The 18862-nt window shown below is 44.8% G+C and overlaps 1 protein-coding gene across 5 annotated transcripts in view; it reads left to right on the top strand.

Moving 5' to 3' along the window:
* The first annotated feature begins 369 nt into the window (after positions 1-369).
* Positions 370-18862, top strand: part of LOC122553163 (NHS-like protein 1) — a 274883-nt gene continuing 256390 nt past the window's right edge. Inside the window, exon 1 of one of the 5 annotated variants that reach the window (XM_087991130.1) lies at positions 370-1026. In XM_087991130.1, the coding sequence (XP_087847256.1) occupies positions 627-1026 (400 nt within the window). In that variant the 5' untranslated portion in view covers positions 370-626. The remainder of the gene's footprint in view (positions 1027-18862) is intronic. The other 4 variants (XM_087991128.1, XM_087991129.1, XM_087991131.1 and 1 more) reach the window with 4 other exon arrangements.

The raw sequence follows: 18862 nt of genomic DNA on the forward strand, positions 1-18862 counted from the left end.
TCAGAGGGTTGGTGTGGACTCAATGGGCCAAATGGCCTACTTCTGCACTATAGGGGTGCTATGATTCTAATGCTTCCCAAACAGCAACAATTGTTTGGTCATGTCTGCAAAGTCACATGGCATAGCAAAATATTTAGACTTCATTCTTTAGGCCTAGTTTGTCCCTTCCCAACCCAGGTGAAAGTTGCCTTCAGGGATCTTCTGTATTAGAATAACTATACAAATGCAGCATTTGCTGTTAATCTGGTTTTTCAAGTGACAGTCCAATCCTCATGATGGAGTTCAGGTTGCTGCTGTTCCTGGTTTTCCTAGTATCCCTGTGCTTCACTGTGTTGGAGTTCAGGTTGCTGCTGTTCCTGGTTTTCCCAGTGGCCCTGTGCCTCACTTGTGTTCAGGTTCCTGGTTCTGTGTGCTGTAGCTTTCTGTCCCTGGCAGTTCGATGAGTGGAGTTTTCTCTCCGTTTGTATGGGTTTTATTCCTGCCCTGACTCTCTGCAATATTGAACCCAAAAATATGGCGGAGGACCCTGAGGAGAGAGTTCTGTTGGAAAGTTGGAGTTGCCCAATTCACCTTTAAAGACAAAACGAAATTAAATTAGCAACTTAAGGAAAGTTTGTTTTCGGAAGATGCCGTTCTATAAGAGGATCGTGGCACCCCAGTTGGTGTCTAGGTTGAGCACTGAAGACTTTGGAAGAGTTTGGGAAGATGGTGAGGATGAGGAAGGGGTCGAGGAGGATGGGCACGGGCTGCAGAGGAGGAAGAGGAGGAGAAGGAGGAAGAAGAAGCTGGAGCAGGAGCCCCCCCAGCCCAGTGCTTTGCTCTTCGAGAGCCTGCAGAACGTGTCCAGCCACACACTCGCCTCGCTGCTCCGGCAGCTGGCCGACCTCAGCCGCCTGGCTACCGGCATCTTCCAGGAGCTGGAGCTGGAGGCGAACTCGCTGTGTGTTCGCTGCAGTCACCTCCACAGCCGGCTACACAGCCTGCAACGCCGCACCCTCCGACTCGACGCCAAAAAAGTCGCCGTCCGTAAGTGTTGAAACAAAACTGCAACATCTGCTTCTCGCCGTGTGGCCCCTTTCCCTTGAATTTCCCGTGTGTGTGTGTATGCTTTTTTAACAAAGTTACATTCAGCTTTCTTCATTCTTGGGCATTTCTAGCACGTTTATAATTTAGCATATTGCCCTTTTTACTGGCAGTTACTTTGCTGAAACATGTTTATTTAGCAGTAAACACGTTTAACTATAAACACGCGCGTCAGTAGAAGGCTGATCTTAGTTTTAAAATTCATCTCCGACTATTTTCTTCGGACTGTGCGTTAGGATGGGGAGGGAGGAGGGTGTGACGCCTCTTGTTGTTTAAATTAAAACTGTTTGAGAAAAATGATACACTTGGATATTTATCATCAAACTCTCTTTTTGTGCTGAGAATTTGAAAAGTACACATTACATTTTTAATTTGGCTATTTGTTTTGGGAATGGCCTTGATGCAGTCTACATCCAGAGTAGACTTGCTCACTGTTTTTAAAACACATTTTTGTTGAGCAACAAAGCTGTAATTTAGAAATTGCGCTCTTTGGTTCCTCTGGTTGAAGCCTATGTTTATTGTACTAAATAATATATAATTTAAAATTTATTGTTATTTTTCCCACCCATATGTTGTGACACAAGAGTGATATTTGCGTCGTGTTTTTCTTTAACCAGTTGTAAGTTTTTGGTTATTTTGTCTCTTTCTCAAGTACTCGGTGGAGTAAAAATGTTCCTGAATAGTTGCCGTCCGAACGCAGCATATAATTTTGTATTGAACCATTGAAGTTAAATATCACGTTGTTTTAGTAAGTGTTATTGAACTGTGTAGCTAAACATCCAGGAGAAAGAAGCTGTCCCATGATCAGTCCAGATCGGTTCCAGTTTAGGCTTCAGTGCATTGTTGGTTGTAGAGATGGTGCAGCACGGAAAGAGGCCATTCGGCCTTGGGACCATGACGACACTGTGTGTAGCGCAAGTGTATGCTTCCACCACCCTTGTAAAGTCACGCTGGAGCGAATCATCCAAAAGTTTCATTCTCGGCTGCGATTGTACATAAATCGATTTTGCGTGTGTGCTGCCTCGCCATGCCAAATAGCCTGTCACCATTCATTGAAGCTGCGCTTGGAATGCACCTTCCGAGGGTAACTGGTAGTTGGAGGGTATTTCAAGGAGACAAAAGCCGTCAGAATATAAGACGAACTAGCAGAAGAGAGCAACGAAGTAATTTTTCTTTTCACTTTTCTCCACACTTATTTGGAAGTTGTTTAATTTCTGTAAAATTTGATTTTATTATTTCTGTCCAAAAACCTTGATTAATCAAATATTGCGAACAGTACAGTATTATCTCTGGGACTGTAGTCAAAGGAGTATGGCAATTGAAAAAAAAACAGGCCATTTTGACTGATATTGTATGTACTCTGTACAATTGTGTATTTTGCTGTTTGACAATTGTAACTAACTTAAGATGCAGTTAATAATCTGTCACATCCACACTGTAGGGATTTTATTCTGTGATAAATGGCTTTGGCAATACAATGAGGAAAATCTCGCAAGAAAAATTACAGAAAGATGTATTGAGTGTTTGGGGCATGTGTTTGATGCTAGGTGGATTTGGGTGCTTGTGTTGAGTGTTAGGTGGAAAGTTGGGGGGGGGTGGTGCCTGTTTTTAGTACTAGATGGAGGGGTTTGTGTTTGGTGCTAGACGGAGAGGAGACCACAGTAATCTTAAGATACAGGAGCAAAATTAGGCCATTTAGCCCATTTGTCTGTTTCAGTATTCAATAGTGGCTGATAGATGTCTCAACCCGATTCTCCTGCCTTCTCCTGTAACCCTTGATCCCCTTACTAATCAAGAGCCTATCCATCTCTGTCTGAAATGCAGTCGATGAGTTGACCTCCGCAGCCTTCTACGATTAATGAGTTCCACAGATTCAGTACCCTCTGGCTGAATAAATTCCCCTCATCTCGGAATACTGCGTCCAGTTCTGGTCGCCCTATTATAGGAAAGATGTGGATGCTTTGGAGAGGGTTCAGAGGAGGTTTACCAGGATGCTGCTTGGACTGGAGGGCTTATCTTATGAAGAGAGGTTGACTGAGCTCGGACTTTTTTCATTGGAGAAAAGGAGGAGGAGAGCCTAATTGAGGAATACAAGATAATGAGAGGCATAGATAGAGTCGATAGCCAGAGACTATTTCCCAGGGCAGAAATGACTAACACGAGAGGTCATAGTTTTAAGCTGGTTGGAGGAAAGTATAGAGGGGATGTCAGAGGCGGGTTCTTTACACAGAGAGTTGTGAGAGCATGGAATGTGTTGCCAGCAGCAGTTGTGGAAGCAAGGTCATTGGGAACATTTAAGAGACTGCTGGACATGCATATGGTCACAGAAATTTGAGGGTGCATACATGAGGATCAGTGGTCGGCACAACATTGTGGGCTGAAGGGCCTGTTCTGTGCTGTACTGTTCTATGTTCTATATCTCTGTACTGAAGGACTATCTCTTCCCTCTGAGGTTGTTCCTTTGGTTCCTTGTGTCCTCTCAGTATTCTGCAAGTTTCAAAGATAAACCCCCGCCTTATTATTTTAAACTCCAACAAGTGCAGATCCAGATTCCTCAATCACTCCACATATGACAAGGCTTCATTCGGGATCATTCTTATAAATCCCCTCACGACACTTACCAGCATGTCCTTAGATACGGGGCCCAAAACTGCTCTCAATATGGTTTTAAATTTCAAGTGCAGTCTGACCAGAGCCTTATAGAGCTTCCGTTTTTGTACTCAAGCCCTCGCAAAATGAATGCTAACATTGCATTTGTCTTCCTAACTGCCAACTGAATCTGAATGTTAACCTTAAGAAAATCCTGACCAAGGACTCGCAAGTTCCTTCAAATTTCCAAAGCCTTTTCCATTTAGAAAATAGTCTAACATTGATTCTGCCTACCAAAGTGCATAATCTTACTTTGTCACATTGCTTTCCATCTGCCACTTCTTCACCCACTCCCCTCGACTGTCTACTATCTCTGCAGCCTCCCTGCTTCCTCAATGATACCTGTGCCTCCACTGACCATTGTGTCACCTGCAAATGTAGCAACAATGTCCACAGTTCCTTCATCCAAATTGTTAATGTATAGTGTGAATTGTTGTGGTCCCAACATTGACCCCTGGGGAACTCCACTAGTCACTGGCTGCTACCCTGAAACAGATCCCTTTATCCCCTCTCTGACTTCTGCCAGTCAGCCAATCCTCTGTCAATGCCAGGGAAGTGTGACATTTGGCATTTGGTGGAGGAGAGTTACATCAGTTGGGAACTGGACACTGCAAGTCATGCCAGTTAGGTGCTGGATGTGTGTGTGGTGGTGGTGGTGGTTGTTGGGGGGGGGGGGGGATGGTTGTTGGAGGAGGTGTAAAGAGCTGTAATGTTTTGCTAGGTATGTTTACATAGGAGAAAGCACTGTGAACACCTGCTACACAGCAACACACACCATGCAAATATTTGTGCGCTACAAGCAGGATTTGAGCCTGGATGAAGCATCAGGGCTCCCCTTTAAATTTTATTCATATTATTATATAAATTAAATTAGAAATCCTACTTTGAAGCTACATTTCTCTTTGCATGATGTTATTCATTCAGAAGTCTTTGACTTAATGTCTGTTGGATCTATGTGGCATCAGAAAATTCACCTTCTGTTAAATTCAGTTTACCTGCAGTCTTCTCGACTTTAAGTGCCTGACTTGTGGATGTCTGCAAAGAGAGAGACTTAAGTGAAGAAACTATAGAAATGGAATCTGTTCCCCATATAGTAGAGGAGAGGAGATTTAATAGACCTGTTCTAAATGCTGAGTGGTTTGATAATATAAATGAATGGAAAATGGTTCCAAGGGCAGGATGGTTAGTGATCAGAAGCGATAGATTTTAGAAGCAAACACCAGAGGGGAAATGAGAGTTGTTTTTGTGTAGCATTGGTGGAGAAGCAGATTTAGTGACAAAAGTGAAACATTTGATAGCGACAGAGAAAATAATGGGAATAATTAGATAGCAACTGATTCCAATTAATAATTGGATTATTGGATAATGAATAATTGATTTTAACATTCTATCAATGGAGGTTTAGATTAGATTACTTACAGTGTGGAAACAGGCCCTTCGGCCCAACAAGTCCACACCGACCCGCCGAAGCGCACCCACCCAGACCCATTCCCCTACATTTACCCCTGCACCTAACACTACAGGCAATTTAGCGTGGCCAATTCACCTGACCTGCACATTTTTGGAGTGTGGGAGGAAACCGGAGCACCCGGAGGAAACCCACGCAGACACAGGGAGAATGTGCAAACTCCACACAGTCGGTCGCCTGAGGCGGGAATTGAACCCGGGTCTCTGGCGCTGTGAGGCAGCAGTGCTAACCACTGTGCCACCGTGCCGCCCAAGGTATTCAGCACTGAGGGGTGCTAACTCTGCCCAGAAAATGAGGCACATGGCCAAGAGTGATCATTCTTGCTGTTTGCCTAATTATTGAATTCCCTATTGGACCTCGTCCCTGATGTAACAGCGAATCCAAAACAGCTCTCCTGTGGCAGAACAGAAAATATACCTTAAATTGATTGCATAGAAGGCCATTTGACTCAACATTCCAGCGTCTGCCCTTTGAAAGAACTGTCCAATTAATGTCTCCCAGAGCCCCACAAATTACCAATGAGTCCTGAAGACTAATTGCCAAATTATTTTTGGCGTTGCTTGAGATGTCAAGCAATCCAAAATACTTAACAGCTGTCTTTGAAAGGAGGGCAATATCACAATTTTGATTTGAGATTTGCTCATCTAAAATACTATGTTGAGAGTATACTCAATGCATACCCACCATTGATGAGGCTCAAGTAGGAAATGTGATGAATACTCTCCATTTGCCTGGACAATGACTAAAGCAACACTTGAAACTTAACACCATCCAGGGCAAAGCAGCCCACTTGATCGGTACTCCATCTACTGGTACCATCTCCATCATTCGCACCCTTCCCTACTGACACTGTATGGTAGCAATGTGTACCATCTGCATGATGCATTGCAACCACTCACTAAGACTTGTTTGACAGCACCATCAAACCTGTAATGTCTATACCTGGAAGGTTAAAGGCAGCAGATGCATGGGAGCAGTTATGTCACCATCTTCAAGTTCCCCTGTAAGTTGTGCGCCATCCTGACTTGGATGCCTATCACTGTTGTGATGAAGCTACGTAATATGGTTTGGAGCGGGCAATGTTTGAGGTCAGAAACTCATTTAGAGCAGTAAACTAAATACATCATTTCAAACAAAACATGTAACTTGAGTGCTTAGCAAGGTACCGATGGAGTTAATTGATTATGTTTGTAATGGCATACAGAAAAACAAGAAGTGAAGGGCCACTAGTATTTTGAGAAGAATCAGGTTTCAGATCGGCAGAACAGTTTAATATCAGCAAAAGCATGGATCAGTTTGTAGAAATTTCTACAATAAGAGTTTTCAGTTGGGAGAAATCTTTAGCTTTTGAGAACTGAAAATAAATCTAGACTTTATAAACCGTTTACAGCCAAATAAATAAGAAATCTTGAAAAAAGGAGTGATACTTCCCTGGATTTGATAATCTGCAAGGAATTTTGCTGGAGAAAGGATTGAATCTTTGCTTTTTGCTGTTTTATGTATGTGTAACTTTGTTTATTTTTTCTCCTTTTTATATAAATGAGCATGCATTCATTTAAAAAAAACAAATTTATAGTCTTGTATGAACATGTTCAAGGGCAAAACATCATGGTAACTAAACCAGAAAAAGTGTGATTTGTCCAGCATTTGCATCAGCTGGGATCATAGTACTGTTCTTCTGCTGTCACTGGCAAAATCCTCCACAGCACCACAGTTGTCATTACACCAGGAGGACTGCAGTGATACAAGTAGGCGGCTCTCCAACACCACCTTCAAGGCAATTAGCAAGAGACAATAAAAGCTGCCCTGCCTGCATTTCATGAATTTTTAAGAAAAAGTAAACTTGTTAAGTACCTTTTTGCTTGTACATTCTTCCTCCCTCTTGTTGTTCACTGCTTTTGAAGAGGAGGAGGGACATTGTCACCAGCATTCTGGCTAATCCTTGTGGCTCAACCGAAACCCTTAAAAGTAATCTGCTGATTTATTATGCTGTTTCTAAGACCTTTGTGTAAATGGACGGTTGACTTTCCAGCTGTAGCTTAGTTGGTCACATTTTGGTCTCTGTCACAAAACTCTAGATTCAAATCTTGGTGCAGGATTTGAGCAGAAAATTCAATGCCAATAGGCTAGTACATTTCTGATGGAGTGCACACTGTCTGAGGTATATTCTTTTGGATGAGACCTTAAACTAAGGACTTGTCTTACCCCTTGGATAGACAAATAATAAACAGTAGGTGCAGGAGTAGGCCATTCTGCCCTTCGAGGTAAAAACAATGACTGCAGATGCTGGAAACCAGATTCTGGATTACTGGTGCTGGAAGAGCACAGCAGTTCAGGAAGCATCCAAGGAGCAGCGAAATCGATGTTTCGGGCAAAAGCCCTTCATCAGAAATAAAGGCAGAGAGCCTGAAGTGTGGAGAGATAAACTAGAGGAGGGTGGGGGTGGGGAGAAAGTAGCATAGAGTACAATAGGTGAGTGGGGGAGGGGGTGAAGGTGATAGGTCAGGGAGGAGAGGGTGGAGTAGATAGGTGGAAAAGGAGATAGGCAGGTAGGACAAGTCCGGACAAGTCATGGGGACAGTGTTGAGCTGGAAGTTTGAAACTAGGGTGAGGTGGGGGAAGGGGAAATGAGGAAACTGTTGAAGTCCACATTGATGCCCTGGGGTTGAAGTGTTCCGAGGCGGAAGATGAGGCGTCGTTCCTTCAGGCGTCTGGTGGTGAGGGAGCAGCGGTGAAGGAGGCCCAGGACCTCCGTGTCCTCGGCAGAGTGGGAGGAGGAGTTGAAATGTTGGGCCACAGGGCAGTGTGGTTGATTGGTGCGGGTGTCCCGGAGATGTTCCCTAAAGCGCTCTGCTCGGAGGCGCCCAGTCTCCCCAATGTAGAGGAGACCGCATCGGGAGCAACGGATACAATAAATGATATTAGTGGATGTGCAAGTAAAACTTTGATGGATGTGGAAGGCTCCTTTAGGGCCTTGGATAGAGGTGAGGGAGGAGGTGTGGGCGCAGGTATTACAGTTCCTGCAGTGGCAGGGGAAGGTGCCAGGATGGGAGGGTGGATTGTAGGGGGGCGTGGACCTGACCAGGTAGTCACGGAGGGAACGGTCTTTGCGGAAGGCGGAAAGGGGTGGGGAGGGAAATATATCCCTGGTGGTGGGGTCTTTTTGGAGGTGGTGGAAATGTCGGCGGATGATTTGGTTTATGCGAAGGTTAGTAGAGTGGAAGGTGAGCACCAGGGGCATTCTGTCCTTGTTACGGTTGGAGGGGTGGGGTGTGAGGGCGGAGGTGCGGGATGTGGACGAGATGCGTTGGAGGGCGTCTTTAACCACGTGGGAAGGGAAATGCGGTCTCGAAAGAAGGAGGCCATCTGGTGTGTTCTGTGTTGGAACTGGTCCTCCTGGGAGCAGATACGGTGGAGGCGGAGGAATTGGGAATACGGGATGGCATTTTTGCAAGAGGTAGGGTGGGAAGAGGTGTAATCCAGGTAGGTGTGGGAGTCGGTGGGTTTGTAAAAAATGTCAGTGTCAAGTCGGTCGTCATTAATGGAGATGGAGAGATCCAGGAAGGGGAGAGAGGTGTCAGAGATGGTCCAGGTAAATTTAAGGTCAGGGTGGAATGTGTTGGTGAAGTTGATGAATTGCTCAACCTCCTCGCGGGAGCACGAGGTTGCGCCAATGCAGTCATCAATGTAGCGGAGGAAGAGGTGGGGAGTGGTGCGGGTGTAATTACGGCAAATCAACTGTTCTACGTAGCCAACAAAGAGACAGGCATAGCTGGGGCCCATACGTGTGCCCATGGCTACCCCTTTGGTCTGGAGGAAGTGGGAGGATTCAAAGGAGAAATTGTTAAGGGTGAGGACCAGTTCGGCCAAACGAATGAGAGTGTCGGTGGAGGGGTACTGTTGGGGACGTCTGGAGAAGAAAAAGCGGAGGGCTTGGAGGCCCTGGTCATGGCGGATGGAGGTGTAAAGGGATTGGATATCCGTGGTGAAGATGAGGCGTTGGGGACCGGGGAAACGGAAGTCTTGGAGGAGGTGGAGGGCTTGGGTGGTGTCTCAAACGTATGTGGGGAGTTCCTGGACTAGGGGGGGATAGGACAGTGTCGAGCTAGGTAGAGATGAGTTCAGTGGGGCAGGAGCATGTTGAGACAATGGGTCGGCCAGGGTGGTCAGGCTTGTGGATCTTGGGAAGGAGGTAGAACCGGGCAGTGAGGGGTTCCCGGACTATGAGGTTGGAAGCTGTGGGTGGGAGATCTCCTGAGGTGATGAGGTTCTGTATGGTCTGGGAGATGATGGTTTGGTGATGGGGGGTCATGGTCGAGGGGGCAGTAGGAAGAGGTGTCCTCGAGTTGGCGTTTGGCTTCAGTGGTGTAGAGGTCAGTGCGCCAGACTACCACAGCGCCCCCTTTATCCGCTGGCTTGATGGTGAGGTTGGGATTGGAGCAGAGGGATTGGAGGGCTGCACGTTGTGAGGGTGAGAGGTTGGAGTGGGGGAGGGGGGTCGACAGGTTGAGGCGGTTAATGTCCCGGTGGCAGTTGGAAATGAAGAGGTCGAGGGCAGGTAATAGGCCAGCGTGGGGTGTCCAGGTGGATGCAGTGTGTTGGAGGTGGGCGACGGGGTCCTCGGAAGGTGGGTGGGAATCCTGATTGTGAAAGTAAGCTCGGAGGCGGAGGCGACGGAAGAAGTGTTCGACGTTACGGCGTGTATTAAATTCATTGATGCGTGGACGGAGGGGGATGAAGGTGAGTCCTTTGCTTAGGACTGATCGTTCGTCCTCAGTGAGGGGGAGGTCTGGAGGGATGGTGAATACTTGGCAGGGCTGGGAGCTGGGGGTGGGGGCGGAACCTGTAACTGGAGTGGGTGTGGTGGTGGGGGAATTGGGGTGGAGTCATGAGCAGGGGTAGTGTTCCCGGGGTTCTGGGGGGTGGGGATAGTGACAGTGGGGTCTGTGGGGGGGGCGTGTCAGCAGAATGCAGGTGAGTGGCGCTGGTGGGGGCGGAAGTGGTAGTGACCACGGCAGTAGGGGTGGCCGAAGTCACTGAGCGTGTGGCATCAGCGATGATGTGAGGGGCGGAAGTGATGTCACGTATGATGCATGAGGAAGTGTGAGGGGTCGAAGTGGTTGTGGAAGTGGCCATGATGGGGGCGCAAGTGACATCATCAATCAGCGTGGGGGTGGCAGCTGCACCAGCCGCATGGCTAATGGTGTCTGAGTAGTTTCTGAGGCCAGGGCAATCTTCTGGAATGTTTGAGGAGCGCTGGTTATGGAGGTGGGTGGATAAAAGTTTGTTGTACTTACAGTTGTTGATGTTTGAGATGGAATTGAAATACTGTTTGTTGAGAGTATGAATTCTCCTGAGGATGTAGTACAGAGTGGGTCCTTTGCAATTCTGAGAGAGTGTGGCCCTCAGCTGAGGCAGGGATGACTGTAGAGAGGTTAGGTACCGGCGCATTGCTGCAAACGTGGAGCAGAGGATCTTGAAGGAGAATTGTTGCTGGTGTTTTTGAATCTGTAGTCTATACTGTTTGTCCTGTTCGGGTACGAACTCTGCTGGTTTAAAGGTGGTCCGAAGTCCGTGTGGGATGAGTTGGTTACGGAGGCAGGCACTGAGGAAGCAAATGTGGCTGTGGTAGCGAGTTTGTTTCAGGACATGGTTGAAGAGCTTCAGGGCTGAGGAAATGACCTGGGAGTTGCAGTGGGAGAGGGACTCCCTGAGATTCTTGTAGAGAGAGAGGAAAACTTCTTCAAGGCAGGCATCCTTGCAAGAGGATTCGCAGTAGGGTTAAAATCAACAAGGTAAAAACAATGACTGCAGATGCTGGAAACCAGATTCTGGATTAGTGGTGCTGGAAGAGCACAGCAGTTCAGGCAGCATCCAAGGAGCAGCTAAATCGACATTTCGGGCAAAAGCCCTTCATCAGGAATAAAGGCAGAGAGCCTGAAGCGTGGAGAGATAAGCTAGAGCAGGGTGGGGGTGGGGAGCTGCTCCTTGGATGCTGCCTGAACTGCTGTGCTCTTCGAGCACCACTAATCCACATTCTGCCCTTCGAGCCAGCACCACCATTCATTATGATCATGGCTAATCATCCACAATCAGTATCCTGTTCCTGCCTTATCCCCCTTAAGAACGCTATCCAACTCTTTCTTGAAAGTATCCAGAGACTTGGCCTCCACAGCCTTCTGGGGCAGAGCATTCCACACACCCACCACTCTCTGGGTGAAGAAGTTTCTCCTCAACTCTATTCTAAATGGCCTACCCCTTATTTTTAAACTGTGTCCTCTGGTTCGGGACTCGCCCATCAGCGGAAACATACTTCCTGCCAATCCTTTAATAATCTTATACGTCTCAATCAGATCCCCTATCAGCCTTCTAAACTCAAGGGTATACAAGCTCAGTCGCTCCAATCTTTCAACGTAAGATAGTCCCGCCATTCCGGGAATTGACCTCATGAACCTATGCTGCACTCCCTCAATAGCCAGAATGTCTTTCCTCAAATTTGAGACCAAACTGCACACAGTATTCCAGGTGTGGTCTCACCAGGGCCCTGTACAGCTGCAGAAGGAACTCTTTGCTTCTATACTCAATTCCTCTTGTTATGAAGGCCAGCATGCTATTAGCTTTCTTCACTGCCTGCTGTACCTGCATGCTTGCTTTCATTGACTGATGTACAAGAACACCTAGATCTCTTTGTACTGCCCCTTTACCTAACTTGACTCCATTTAGGTAGTAATCTGCCTTCCTGTTCTTGCCACCAAAGTGGATAGCCACACATTTATCCACATTAAACTGCATCTGCCATGCATCTGTCCACTCACCTAACCTGTCCAGGTCACCCTGTAATCTCCTAACATCCTCCTCACATTTCGCCCTACCAACCAGCTTGGTGTCATCAGCAAATTTGCTAATATTACTTTTAATACCATCATCTATATCATTAATGTATATTGTAAAAAGCTGTGGTCCCAGCACTGATCCCTGCGGTACCCCACTGGTCACCGCCTGCCATTCCGAAAGGGAGCCGTTTATCACTACTTTTTGTTTCCTGTCACCCAACCAATTTTCAATCCAAGACAGTATCTTTCCCCCAATACGATGTGCCATAATTTTGGTCACTAACCTCCTATGTGGGGCTTTATCAAAGGCTTTCTGAAAGGTACACTACATCCACTGTATCTCCCTTGTTCATCTTCAGAGTTACATCAAAAAATTCCAGAAGATTAGTCAAGCATAATTTCCCCTTCATAAATCCATGAAAGATCTGATGTCACTATCTTGAAGAGGAGCATTGGAATTAACCCAGTATCTTTATGAATATTTATTTCAATCACCAAAATAGAGATTATCTGATCATTATCAAGTTATTTTTTTGTAGGACTTTATTGTTGCAAGATTGCTGTCTATGTTAAAATGACTACATTCAAAAAATATTTAATTCAGGCAAAGCGATGAGATGCATGATGGACCTGCTGAGCACTATCTAGATGCAAATATTTCTTTAATTTTTTCCAACTTGGTTGCCACGTTTTCTACCTTGCAACAGTTCCTACATTTCAGAAAGTTCTTCATTGCTTGTAAAGCACTGTGGGATGTCTTGGGGTCGTTGAAAGCAAAATATAGATGTGTGTCTGCCTTTGTTTCAATAGAATACATTTCAAGTGTGGTCTCTGCTGGAGAGAAAATTATGGGGTAAGTGTCGTCAAGTACAGGTTGCAAGTTATTTCCTTGCTCTTGCTCTCTGTAAGTCTGTGTCTGCGAACTGTACAACTCTATGCATAATGTGAATTTTCTTTGCAATTAGCTGCGTGCTACTTCTTGATTTATTTAAAGGTGACAGTAATTGCTAGGATAAATGATTTTGTTGTTGTGCTGAAACTGATACTTGCAGCACCTCCAAGATTTCCTATGCATAACTGTGGGACTTGGCCAGCAAGTTGTGCGGGGAGTTCAAACCGTGGGGCCCTATGCTTGACATAAAAATTCAAGGGTTTTGAAGATGTAGCTGAGATACTGTTGTTTCAACAGGCAGCAGGGTTGGTAATTTAAGATAATTGGCAAAAAGAAAATCAGAGGGAAGTTGAGACTTTTGTGTTACTGAGCAAGTTGTGATGTTTTGGGACATGATGCTAAAAGCATCAATGGTAACTTCAAAAGAGAATGGGATACATACTTATGTGGGGCTCCAGAAATGAGCAGGGGTGTGAGATTAAGTAGGTAGCTCTTTCAAAGAGTCGGTACAGATAAGATGGGCTGAATGACCTCCTCCCATTCTGAATAATTGCATGTAAAGCTGTAACATACTCTGTTGTGATGTATTGTCTCCACCCAATGCCTCAATTCAATTGCTACCCGTAGGAAGCCCATTATTTTATGACCTCATGATTCTATCCATATTCCTTTGATCACTTTGTCTTTAGCCTGTCTGCTTTGTGCGGCAAAGAGTCTTCAAACACATCTATCAACCTGGTTTCTTTCAGCACTTGAGTCAAGACAAACATTGGAAATAAAAGCAGAGATATGCTGTTCAGTTCGTTGAGCTTGTTTTGGTTATTCATCTAAATCAAGGCTCATCTTCCACTTTGACACAATTTACCTGCGCTATCACCTTAATCCCCGATGTTTTTAATAGCTACAATTCAATTGATTTCTCTCTCAAATATGCTCAATGATTGAGTCTCCACAGCCCTCTGAAGCTGAGCATTCCAAAGATTCACAACCATCTGGGAGAAGAAATTCCTCCTTGTTTTAGTCCTAAATTGCTTACCTCTTATTCTGAAACCATGTTCTCTGGTTCTGGGCACACACAGACAGACAGGTAGACACCAAGCCAGGGGAGAAATCTTTCCTATTGCAACTCTGTCATATTTATGCAATGTTTCAATGAGGTTAAGAAAATAACAAGGTGGAGATCAAATATCTTCTTTCAACATGTGGATCTATTTACTGTATGTTGCAAGGTCTTGCCATTGTGAGCTGCTGGACAGTCCATAGATTTCATTAATTACGAATGGGAGATCAGTGTTAAGGTTGGTCATTGACCCACTTTTAGTTAAGATTCGTCTCCTGTCGACTCTGAACCACAACGCCACTCATTGTTTATCTCAACACCTCTTCCGGATGCTTTTTTTTGTGTCCTTGTAGTTTTGGTTGTTTTTGATGCTAGTTTTAGTTTGCCTGCTTGTTTACTCCTGTGTCATCTCGTTCGCTTTAATGATTTATGTTATGATTTGATGTATTGGAAATAGATGAGCATGGAAAAGGTGGCCCATGTTGTGCATGGAATTTAAAGTCGGCCAACCATGATGCACTGAACCAGAAGTCACAAGATTGTAGATTCAAATCCCCCTTCAGGGAATTGAACATATAGTCCAGACTGGCATGGCAAGATGGTACAGTAATGAGGGAGTGCCAAAGGATGCAGCATTACTCTCATTTGCCAACCCTCATCTCCTGAAACTACTTGGATACTTTACCTCTCTCTCCTCCTTTGAAGCACTCTTTAAAATCCACCTCAGGAACAAGCAGCCAAGCAAACATTTCCTAATGTGGCTTGGTGTCCATTTTTCTTTGAGAAATATTTCTAGTAAAATGTCTTGGGACTCTGTTTACTAGCTTGAAGGTGCTATAGAAACTCCAGTTGTTGTTGTGACAAAATTTGATTATGAGCTCTGTCCTCTCACTAGCTTCCCTCTTTTTTTCATGCTTGCAAAGTGTCAATCATAAATTTAATTGCATCATCAGAGAGAGCAGAGGTTGGAATATTGGAGGCAATGAACTGGGCCTTTTGGGTTTGGGAGTTGTTGTTGGGCTGTGGCGTGTTGAGAGTTGGTACAGAATGTAGAAACGACTGTGAAAGAAATGGCAGGGTGGGATGGGGATGATTAAGAAAGAGGAATTTTAAAGCATGGAATCAAACCTCACACAGACTTATTCAGTTGAAGACTAAATCCACAGACTTTTATTTTCTGCTTCAAATGATAGTTTCTGTTGTGGCAGGGAAAGTTTTTTGTTCTCAATCTTATCCCGCAGGAAATACAGCACTCCTTCCACTCTGCCTGCTCTGATTCTGAAATATGCTTGTGTTAATACCGATGCTAGCGAACAGATGGGACTCTCCATTTGGGTTAAACCCAGCGGGAACCAGCCAGCCTTGTGCTTTGTGCCTCGGAGCAGTGTGTAATGCTCTGGTTCCCACAGGGAGAGGAGACAAAAGGCTTTAACAAGACATAGTCCTGATTGTGGCTTCGACTGTGTAACGTTTTGAAAAACAAAAGGGGAACAGACTTGCAGATGCTTTTTGAGTTGAGGGAATAGTAATTGTCAGTTTAAAAAAAAGGCGGTGTGGAGTTTATTTTTAAACAAGCATTCAAAGCATACAGTGGGGCACTGCTGTTCAAACAAAACATTGAGGCAGCGAGAGATCTACCCAAAGAAGCTTTATCGTGACTTTCATCCAGTCACGTTCTTTGTCCTCCCAGTCAAGGTGTTCTTAATATTTCAGTCTCTGTTCTCCAGTAGATTTTAGTGGAAGATTTGTTTTCGTTTTTGACCCTCCAAGCCTTCATCCCACCACAGGTTCTGCGCTCTGCCAATTCTGGCCCCTTGCATATCTTGCATTGTGATCGTTCTACCATTAGTGACTCTGCCTTCTACTGAGTGTTCTATTTATTCATTCAGGATTGTGGGCATTAATGACTGAGCCAGTATTTATAGTCCACCCCTAGTTGCCCTTGAAGTGGTGTTGAGTTGCTGCCTTGAATCACCGTAGTTGTAGTGTCGAGTCATCCACATATTGTTAGGGACAAAGCTCCGCAATTTTGACCTAGCAACACTAAATCAACTATGTTCTGGAGATTTTAGAGGAGTTCTCGACGTCCTCCCCTAAACTACTTTAAGATGCTCCTTAAATCAGACCTCTTTGGTCATGCTTACGGCCTTCTCTCCTGTTATGCATCTTGACATTTAGTAAACATTTTTGTGGAGCATTGTGAGAATTTAAAGATGCTGCTTAAACCAAGATGCGGGGTGTATCTGATTTGAATTACGTTGTTAATTGAATCTTTGGTTGAAGATGACATTAGCATGGTTGGCCATTCCCAAACTCTGAGCTTCGATTTGAAGGGCTTTCTGCAATGGCCCTTCAGAAAGGCCAGAGCAAAGGCCAGAAACAGTCTCAAATTGGACAGCATGCTCATATGTCGAGATGAAGGGTCCTGCCCAAAACATTGACTCTCCTCTGCTGCTTGAACTGCTGTGCTTTTTCCAGCTCCATATTTTACTGAGTCTGACTTTCCAACATCTGCAGTTCTCACTATCTCCAGCATGTTCATCCAGAAGTTTTTCTGATCTTTTGCCATGTGAAATCATAGCAATCTCCTGCTCTTCGTGTGGCTTTATTTAAATCCAGTTTTGTGAAGTATTCGTATAAGGTTAAGTATGGACATAGCTGAAAATGTGTTGCTGGAAAAGCGCAGCAGGTCAGGCAGCATCCAGGGAACAGGAGAATCGACGTTTCGGGCATAAGCCCTTCTTCAGGAATGTCAGCTTATGCCCGAAACGTCGATTCTCCTGTTCCCTGGATGCTGCCTGACCTGCTGCGCTTTTCCAGCAACACATTTTCAGCTCTGAACTCCAGCATCTGCAGACCTCACTTTCTCCTCTAAGTATGGACATAAGAAATGGAATAATGTACGTCAGTAATAAATCTATTTGATTACATCAGGACAGATTTGTGTTAGACAGAGATAAAGACAAGTACTTTGTAGTTATGTGGAACTGTTGTTGGATATGTTACCATGTTTTAAGAAAAAAACTTGCTTTATATATGACACGTTTCATGATCGTAAGACCTCCAGATCTCCAAAAACATTTCACAGCTTAAGAAATACTTTTGTCATCCAGTAACTTTATGCACTTTAGCAAACTTCTGCATGTAAGTTCCCACAATCAGTATTCAAGTAATGATCAGGTAATCTGCTGTGAGGTGAGAATTCTATGATTAAGTTATAGCTTTTACTTTATTATTTTAATTAATTTTGAAGTGTGCTAAGCAAATAGGGCAGACATTCTCCATCAGCAATGTTTTCAGCTCTGTTGTTTGACCTGGAGAAGAGTTCCTTGCACCATGGGAAGGGCTGTGGAGGTTTCAATCCTAAACTTGAAGCACCAGAATGGGTGAACTTGGCAAAAGCAGAAAACCTCAGACATTGCTTCAATTGCTTCATACTGCACTGCAGACAAATGTCAACCCAAATGTGGACTTGTGCTCACAACCACCTAACCTGTGTGCTACTAAATAAGCCAGCCTGGCCAACAACAATGATGCAGAGTCAATACTTGATTTTTGTTGAGTTGCAGGTCTGCATCAGGTATTGAAACAAATATCCGAGTTTGGACATGGGATGATGCGGAGACAAAGAAAAGGGATCAGGTAAATTTAGTAATGTGTCTGGGGTCACTGTCTCGGTAAGGGTATGCAGATATTCACTAAAGGTGGGATCAGACTCTGCTGTGATAAACCCATATTGAATCCCTCACTCACCAATGCCATGGCCTTGGCTCACCTGAGATGAACGGCTGCTTGGATATCCTGTCACCTGACAAGAAGGTTTGCCCCCTTCAGGGAAGAGCAGAGAAAGACTTTAAACCAGTGGAAGTGTGGGCATGCGAAGAATTGTTGTTACATAAGAACATAAGAAATAAAAGCAGGAGTGAGCCATCTGGCCTGCTGAGCCCGCTACATCATTCAATAAGATCATGGCTGATCATTTTGTGGACTCAGCTCCACTGACCCACTCATTCCCCATAACCCTTAATTGCTTTACTGTTCATAAATCTATCTCTCTTTGCCTTAAAAATATTCATTGTAGTAGCCTCAACTGCCTCACTGGGCAGGGAGTACCACAGATTCACAACCCTTTGGGTAAAGAAGTTCCTCAGCAACTTCTGCTCCCCTTATTTTGAGGCTATGCTCCTACATCTAGTTTCATCCGCCAGTTGAAATAACCTCCCTGCTTCTATCTTATTTGTTCACTTCATAATTTTATATTTCTATAAGATAATCCCTCATTCTTCTAAGTTCTAATGAGTACAGTCCAAGCCTACTCAATCTTTCCTCATAAGTCAGCCCTCTCAACTCTGGTATCAAACTAGTGAACCTCCTCTGCCTCCCTTCCAATACCAATACATACTTTCTCAAGAAAGGAGACCAAAATTATTGCTGACAACATAGCAACAGGAGGAGGCAGTTCTGAACCTCAAGCCTGTTTGACAGTTCATTAAGACATCTTTCTTTCAGTCTTTCATGGGTATGAGCATCGCTGGCTAGTCCAGTGTTTGCTGCCCATTCCGTATTGCCCTTGAGAACGTTGTGTGACCTTGAACTGTTGTTATCCATATGGGGAATATGTTCAGAAGGGGTTTTCTAAAGTTTTTGATCAAGTGACAGTGAAGGAACAATAGTACAGTTCCAAGTCGGGATTGTTTGTGGCTTGGAGGTAAACTTGCAGGTGCTAATCCTCTGTTGGATTAGCTGCCCTCGACCATCTAAGTGGTCACAAATTTCGAAGCATCTGTTGAAGGGACCTAGGCAAATTGCTACAGTGCATCTTGGCGATGGTGCATATTTCTGCCATTGTGCCTTGGTGGTGGAGGGAGTGAATGTTG

The sequence above is a fragment of the Chiloscyllium plagiosum genome, unplaced genomic scaffold (assembly GCF_037043375.1).
Source record: "Chiloscyllium plagiosum isolate Xiang-an unplaced genomic scaffold, Cpla_swu_hap1 HiC_scaffold_10, whole genome shotgun sequence".
In the NCBI taxonomy this organism is placed as follows: Eukaryota; Metazoa; Chordata; class Chondrichthyes; order Orectolobiformes; family Hemiscylliidae; genus Chiloscyllium; species Chiloscyllium plagiosum.